Raw genomic sequence first — 8,016 nt, forward strand, 5'->3', positions numbered from 1 at the left:
CTGTCATTCGGAGCATCGAGAGGGAAAACCTGGGATCAGAGTATTTACGCTTGTGAACTCTCACAACTTCTGTTAGAGACAATGACGTTTAATTGATGTATTGCTATCAACAACAATAAAGACCGATTTTTTTCTAGCCCTGGCACTGCTGCTCTGCCCCCACCCATTCCCCACCCCTCCCGGCCCCCAGCGAAGGAGAGGAAAACAAACAATAAATAATCAATCGGTCTTGGATGAAATACCAGGCGCCGCTTTAACACTAGCGAGGAGAAGAGAAACGAAAAAAAAAGTTGTAAAACTTAATTTCTCCAAATTAATTTCTTTTTCTTTAAGCCACTCTTTTTCGTCTTGTTGTTGCTGTTGTTGCTTTTTAATTACCTGTCCACGGCCGCCTTTTTCCAGCCACGAAGCAAAGGTACTGCGCATCTGGGGAAATTTGACTCAAGCTTAATCGGCAAAAGTATAATGAAATTGTGAACGCGAATAATTTTGGGAGATCGTCTAGCTTAGAAACTGTAGGAAGCTAATGGAGTGATTGATAGAGTTAGAAATACAGGCATAAATGTGCAAATAGATCGTCGTGGGTATTTTGTGTGCATCTACGTGTGGCTAGCAGTGAGTAAGGAGTGCGTTTCTGTGCGTTCAGGTTCGGTTTCTTTCCCACTGTCTCAGGGTACGGAGGGTGACAGCCTGTGCTGAGTGTATCCATCTCTGCCGAAACATCTCTTTAAATATTCAGTGAAAAATAATGTCATGTGAAGTACCACCTATAGCAACATTATTATCTTCATTCTTCAACATCATCCCCGCTGATAGCTTCGTTTGTCTTTTTCTCAAAATCTACTGTACCGAATGCTGCGGGGAGGGAGGGGGCTCGCCCTGTGCAGAAATGAAAAGAAGCGTCAGTGACCACTTTGCAACGCTGACTAAATGCTGGAGTGGCACCTGGGAGGATTTTTCGGTTCGTATGCGTTTGTTTGGTTGGGTTTTGCGTCTGTTTTTCTACCCCCCCACCCTTACCGATAAACCTTTTACAATCTCTTTCGTTTAATAACGACAAGAAAACGCCACTAAGCCGGTTCCTCGAATGGGAAGATTTGTCCCTCTCTCCTTTCTCCTCTCGCTCACTCTCTAGGCTTTACCGGCTCATTTGAAATTGAAATGAGTTGGATCTGATCAGCCTCTTGCTTTTACAGAGAGTTTGTTAATATTAATACGGGAAAAAGGAGTAGCTTCTATAGAAGAGTAAATAATCCAGCGGGGGGAGTGGGAGGAGAGAGTACTAGATGGGTCAGGGTGGAGGGAAAGAAATGCCTGTGCTCCCGCTTCTGCCGTTTCAGCTTCTTTTCCAGAGTAACTTTCCGTGCCCGCAGCAGCGTGACGCGCGGAGGGGCGCGGAGAGCGGAGCTCGGGGGGACACCCACCATTTACCCACAGCCTACGTGTATCGCTGGATGCACGAGATATTAAAAATAGCCTTGTTTGTAGCCTCCGTGCAGCTATACTTTTTATTTCAAGATCGTGACATTTGTTTGCGAGAGGTTCCTCCTCTGGAAGTAACACACGGGAGTAAAAAGTTTGGCGCTCGATGAATCCCGCGCCAGGAGCGCGGTGCCCGCGGGGTCCCGGCGCCGGCAACGCTGGGGACCGGCCACAAGCAGCGGCCGCGAGGAGCGCAGGGACCCCGGGCCGGCCACCGGGCCACCCTCAGCCCGGCCCGGCCCGGCCCGGCGGGCTCCGCCTGCGCTCACGGCCGGCCCCGGACTCCGCGCGGCTCCGCTGGCCGGGCCGCCTCCGGCGGGCAGATGCGCGTCGCTCCCGCGTCCCAGAGGGAAACAAAAGTCAGGAGCGAGCCGGGGGAGGGGGGGTCGGGGGAGCGGAGCGGGGCCGCGGGGCGGGACGGGCCGCCCGCCCCCGGCCGCGGCCCCGCCGCCGCCGCTCGGCCCGGGCTCCCGGGCGGACTGACGGCCAGGACAGCCAACCCGAGCTGAGCGGGGGCGGAGCGGCCGCCTGGTCCGCCCGCCGCTCCCAGCGGCGCCCTAATTGTCCTGGGAATGTGTGAGGTAAAAAACAAACCCTTCCTATTTTCAGCACCCCTCGGACCGTGATATATGGAAAGAGAAGTGATGAGGGCGGTAGAAGAGAGAGACCTGGAAGAGGGCAAAATAGACCTTTACTTGTAAATGAGGGGACAAGAGGAAGGGGGAGGAAAAAAAAAAAACACAACAAAAAACCAAACAAAACCAAGGAAAAAAACACACCAGAAACTTTTTTGCAGCAGCGGGACAGAGCGAGCGGCAGCGCGGCCGCCGGAGCGGGGCCGGGCTCTCCCCGCTCAGGCACTTGCCGGCTGCGGGGCCGCTGCTCCCTGCCGGCTGCCCCAGCCGTGCGTCCTCCCCGATCGATTATTGGTCACCCTGCCCTCCCTCCACCGGTTCGGACTGCGAGAGAGGCGGGGGGAGATAACAAAAAAAAAAAAAAAGGAAAAAAAAAAAAAAGAAAAAAAAAAGGAAAAAAAAGTGAAACGCAGCGCAAAACTGCGGGAAGGAGGGAGGGAGGCGCGGGGAGCCCGTCGGGGCTGGAGGAAGGGGCGAAGGGAGACACATTCCTATAGTAACCGGGATGGCGCGATGCAGCTCCAGCTGGTTGCTAAGAGGGTTAAACTGTATCCAAACAGCTTTGGGGAAATCCAGCCCCTTCTCCTGCCACATGGATCGACTCATTGGGTGGGAGCGGCGGAGAGACAAGGGTCTCCAGCAAATCAGCGCCTAATTGATTAAGGCGAGCTGGTTTGAATAGAGCTGGCCATGTGCCAATCGCCTTTCAAAGAGCCCCTCTATGATTAATCGCAATGCATTATTGATAATCATAATTATAGCAGGACACATGCGCGGTGCGCGGAGGATCGGGGAGGCTGGGGGGGGGAGGCTCGATTTCCGTAATTTTGAGAAGATTTTTTTTTAGTAATTTTTTATTCTGCCCCAGCTGATGTTTGAGCCAGCATGTCGCGGAGGAAGCAGGCGAAGCCTCAGCATTTCCAATCCGATCCCGATCTGGCCTTGTTATCCCAGCGAAATGGTGAGTTCTTCTCCTCTCCCTCGCACACATTTTAACACAAACACACACAAAATAGATGAACTTACCTTGCGGGGAGTCGGAACCGCGCCGGGCAGTGGTGCGGGACAACAGGATCTCCTGGAGTTATATGTGTGTGTGGGGGGGTATCCTTCTGAGGTTTTGGTCCAAGTTCTTGGGTTTTATCTTATTTTTTTTAACTCGGCGTTTTGTTTCGTCTGTTTCTTAACGAAACTCCAAACTCTTTCCGTTTTTTGATGTTTTCCCTCCGCCCTCTCCCAGCGGGGCGGTCTGGCATCCCGAGCCCGCGGGAGATGGATCCGCGCCCCCCGCGTCTCTCTCCGCGCCCCGCGGAGCTGGGAAACAAAGTGGGGCTGCGGTGGGGCGGCTGATCCCGTAGCCCCGCGGGACGGATGCCCCGTCCGGCCACACACGCTGCCCGAGCCGTCCCCCCGAAAGGGCCGGAAAATCCCTCCCGGGCACCCACTTTCTCTCCCTGTCCCCACCCCCCGCGGACCCCAGCGCTCCCGCACCCCCCGCTCCCCCGCAGTCCCACCGGGCGGAGGACGCTGCCCCGCAGCCCCGGCCTCCGGCGGCACCAAAGGCTTCCTGGAGGCGGAAAAGATGCCGCCGCCGGGCCGGGCCGCGGGGGGATCGCCCCGTCCCGGGAGCTGCCGCCGCCGCGCCGGGCTCCGAGCGGCCGCTGCGAGGAGGCTCCGGGCAGCGGGGAGCCGGTTTGCTTTCCCTAGGTTGTGTTTTCTGTTGGTTTTAGGTTTCTTTTTTGTTGTTGGGTTTTTTTTTTTTTTTTCCTTCCGTCTCCCGCTTCCCTCCAAGCCGGTAAGCGAGGGATAAACGCTGGCTTTGTGTCCGCCAGGATTTGCAGAGGGAGCGTGTGAAGTATCTTTTTCTTTTTTTTTTTTTTCTTTTTTTTTTTTTTTTCCTCTTTCTTACTCCCTTTTTCCCTCCCCTCCGGAACGGTGGGATTTCGTAGGAACTCGGCACAGCCCGGCGGAAGGGACGTGCCTCCGCCCGTACCTGTGCCGGGACGCGGGGCGACAAGTGGTGGGCTCGAGGCGGTGCCGAGCGGCCCGGGGCAGCCCTCCCTGCCCTCACCAGCCCAGCTCCGGCCCCCGGCGGCCATGAGGAGGGCGAGGGCCGGGGGGCCGCGGGGGGACCCGCCGGCCGCGGGTGCGGAGGCGCGGAAGCGCTTCGGGCGGGCAGGTAAGGGAGGACCGGGAGCGGCGGAGCCCCTGCGCCTCCCCGGCCGGGCCCGCCGCTCGGAGGCACCGAGAGCGCTGCCCGCGGAGACTTGTCGGGACAGCGGCGGAGCGGGGCCGGCCGCGGCCGCTCCGCGCCCGGCGGTGCCGGCAGCGCTGGGCCCTCAGAGCGGCCGCTCTGCCCGAGCCTCTCGGCAGCGCCGGGGACACGGTCCCGGGCTCCGCGCCTGGAAACCGGGCGGAAAGTTTGCGGGGTGTTGTGCCTCTCTGGGAGTATTTAGCCGGCTTCCGAAATCCCCTGGATGCTTTTCTCGTACACCAGCAAATAGATCAGCACTGGCTCCGCGGAGCTTCGCGGAACATTTCTTAAAAGTCATTTGGGTCCTGAGAGTCCATTTGGGGTTTTTAACTGAGTTTTGTGAGCTTCGAATGTACTCGAGTTTTGCAGTTTCCTCATCATAACACCCTTTGTCATCTCAGTAAACGTATTTATTTTTCTTACGATATTATTCCCACTTCCGCTGGAAGTTTAGAGTAGGAGTTGGAGAAGCGTTAGGTTTTCGTTGTCTTTCATCGGCCTCCTGCGAAAGAATTCGGAACTTCTTAAAGTGAGCAGAGAAAAGAAAAGCAGAGAGGGATTTTTTTTACATCTTCACTTCGTATGATTGCATCTTTTGACGTTTGCTATCATTTTTGTTTGTTTTTAGTTGGTGGAACAGGTCAAAAACACTTCAGAGTATCTTTTTTTAAAGTAGCCGTTTTCTTCTGTTTTTAGTCTTTTGATCTGATTTTGCACATCGTTTTCAAATGAAGTACAGTGGGAGTGTGAGAAAGGAATGTTAACTGAGCAGCTTTCCTGCCTGTTGCTAAAGGATGTCCTTGAAGTAAGTTGGATCTTGCCTGAAATGATGGCATGGAAATGAAGCTTTTGTTTAGTTTGGGTGGCTATCGTAAGTTAAAGAAGAGAATGACGAAGTTTACTCTGTTTTAAAAATATCGACCAGTTTCCTAGGAAAAGCAGTGTGCTCTAGTATAAAATCTGTAGGAGCCTCCCCTTTCCCTTCTCTAGTCCTGGTGTCGGGTTGTGGCTGGTGTGCACTGTTGGACGATAAGTTTTGGGTCAGTTTCTCAGAAGGTGTGCTTTGTGATGGTGCTGCAGGGTTGAGAACGCTGCAGGAGCATTAGCATAGAGCTACCCCCGCCTTTCTGGGGTCCCCGGCCCTGGCAGCAGCTTCTCACTTGAGCAAGACAGGGTGGGAGAGCTACGGCGGGGACGAGTTTGCATTATGTGCCTGTGAAACTGCAAAACAAAACTTGGAAATTCCAAGCGCTTCTTTCTCCTCCTTGCACACTGTGAATTCAGGTTTGCTAATCCATGTCCAGCCTGTGCAGGGTGCAGGCGAGGGGAGCATCGCTGGCTCTGCAGACACTTGCAGAAAGGTACTGCTGGGCAGTATTTTGAGCGAATCAATAGAGTGGCTCCGTGAAAATTTCTCGCATCTGATTTGAATTCCGGTTTGTTAAAACTTTCTGCTATGGTTTCATATCTAAAGATCAATAGGGAAAAAAGTTCCTCAGACTGCAACAGCATGTTTTGGTTTGCCTTCTTTTTTTTTTATCGCACTCTCTTTTTTTTTTTTTTCCGAGTTCAAAGCTCGTGAGTTTACTCCCACCAGGAAGACTTTCCACTTAAAATATATTTCTGGTGCAATCGATGGATAAGTAAGTTTACCCTTGTAAAATCCTGTGTACGTGCACCTTTGATAAAGTTTGTATTGGAGTAACCAGACCAGCTCTCAGATTAATAGCAGAAATTACTTGCAGCGTAAATTATATTCAACAAGTAACTAAATACTGGTAGGAAGTGGGTAAGAGATCGTGGGATTATTTCCTTTTGTTAATAACTGCAGCCACTTTCATGACATTTTAGATTTTTTTTTTCCCACTTTCTTGGAATTACATTCCCAGTTGTAAAAGAACATTTTTGGGGTGCAATATTCCACAGCAAAAGTTATATTGGAGAAATAAACCATCTAGACTTTGACGAAGAGAAAATATTTACTGCCCTTTCTTTTAAAGGCTCATCAGAACCAGTGCCTTTTCATGTCAATAATGGATTTTGGTGAATTCCTGCTGCAGCATTATGACCATCCACATAATTGTTACTGGGCCCATGAAATAAAAGAAATGATGACTGCTTTCCTCAGTAGGATCTGGAGGACAGGGTGCTCAGGAGACAGAACTGCTCAGTTAGGTTGCTTTTAGTTCGTTACATATTCAGGCCTTTTTGTGAGGTAGCTGCAGTCTGCTGGTTCAGGATACAGACACTTGGGTTTTTTTCCAAAGGTGAGCCCAGGGTATAGAGGGCCTTGTGAAATATCACTTATGCAGATGCAATTCAGAAATAATTACTGAAACCCATATGGTGGAAGTTGTCTAAATCCAGTGTTAGTTCAGACCCGTTTTGTGTGTGTTTCCCCTACATAACCCCAATCTTTGTCTTGCTGCAAAATATTTATGCTTTAGTTTGTACCTTATTTATCTTTTTGATGCTAAGTAGCATCTGGCTCCCCGAGGACAAGCCCTCCTGTATATTTAGCTGTACCAGTGCTTATTGCATAACTGGCTTTTAACCATATTCATGCTTTAATTGTGAAAACATGAATCTTTACTGAAGTGACCTGACATGCCTCAGAAAACACAATTACGATTCTTGAAACTGTTTGTAAAAAACAAAAGGGGCAGCTCCTGCCAAAGGCGCCCTGAAGAAGCTGTGCCGTGTGTGTTTTCCACACTTGGAGGTACATCACACCTTTGTGCTTCCAGTCTCAAAAACCTGAAAGCTGAAAAGCGTGAGCGAAATTGTTGCTTCGTGTCTGTATGGCTGGTGCTAGGAAAAAAAAAAAGAAGTGTTCAGCTGTTTTAACCTTTGCTAGCCTCCTTCCATCCAAAGGTGACAGGGTTCAGATCACAATATGTACTTCAATATCTTGCCAGTGACCCCCGAATTGAGTCTTACTGGTTGCTTAGCAGGAAGTTAGTAGTTTATTTTAGCTTCACCTTATCAGCTTTGCTTCTTTTGCTAACCCTATTCCCCTGTCACCCCTCAGATGCCAGACCCCCGAAGAGGAGATTGACAGGTAGTTCCCATAGCTCCGTTTTACCCTCCAAACAACAGGGATTTAGTTTCTTGTCCCTTTGCCAATGTTTATGTAGTCAAAGTTTAGATATAGCCTTAAGGAGCCTTTCTTTTACGTGTCAGTGGAACAGTGAAACTGCACTGAACTTTTTGAAGAAACTATTGCAACTGGAACCCCATCTAGTGTTCATTTTGATTCATCCATAAGGAAGAGGGGTTTTAATTGTGTTCATTAGGATGAATTTGTTCTTCATTTCAAGATTGCTTGAGACTATTAGGGTACTTTGAGACCCGATTACAGAATCTCTGAGAAAATTTAGTTTTAACATGTGGGAGAATTGTATTACCAGTAATGATATGGGAAAGTTTAGAAATAGAGTAAAATACGAGCACAAACAGCCCCCTTATCTTGCAAGCAGTTTTCTGCTGAACAAATTGTTACTTAAAACGTGTTATTTGTAAATCAGTTCAAGGAAGGATGAATTAAAGGTGTGTGTATGCTTTAGGGACAGACACACTTTGAAATTTTAATTCACACTGGGGGTGCAGAAAACATATTTTGGACAGCCTGAGTAGGTAAAGAGA

General features: G+C 50.4%; 1 protein-coding gene across 7 annotated transcripts in view; it reads left to right on the plus strand.

Moving 5' to 3' along the window:
- Nucleotides 1–242: 242 nt before the first annotated feature.
- Nucleotides 243–8,016, plus strand: part of SALL1 (spalt like transcription factor 1) — a 17,252-nt gene continuing 9,478 nt past the window's right edge. Inside the window, exons 1-2 of one of the 7 annotated variants that reach the window (XM_088062260.1) lie at nt 243–415; nt 2,986–3,078. In XM_088062260.1, coding sequence (XP_087918386.1) covers nt 3,003–3,078 — 76 coding nt within the window. In that variant the 5' untranslated portion in view covers nt 243–415; nt 2,986–3,002. The other 6 variants (XM_014255527.2, XM_014255528.2, XM_005526362.3 and 3 more) reach the window with 6 other exon arrangements.

Source organism: Pseudopodoces humilis, chromosome 14 (assembly GCF_049639895.1).
Source record: "Pseudopodoces humilis isolate 2021_Gansu_Grassland_sample_001 chromosome 14, ASM4963989v1, whole genome shotgun sequence".
Taxonomy (NCBI): Eukaryota; Metazoa; Chordata; class Aves; order Passeriformes; family Paridae; genus Pseudopodoces; species Pseudopodoces humilis.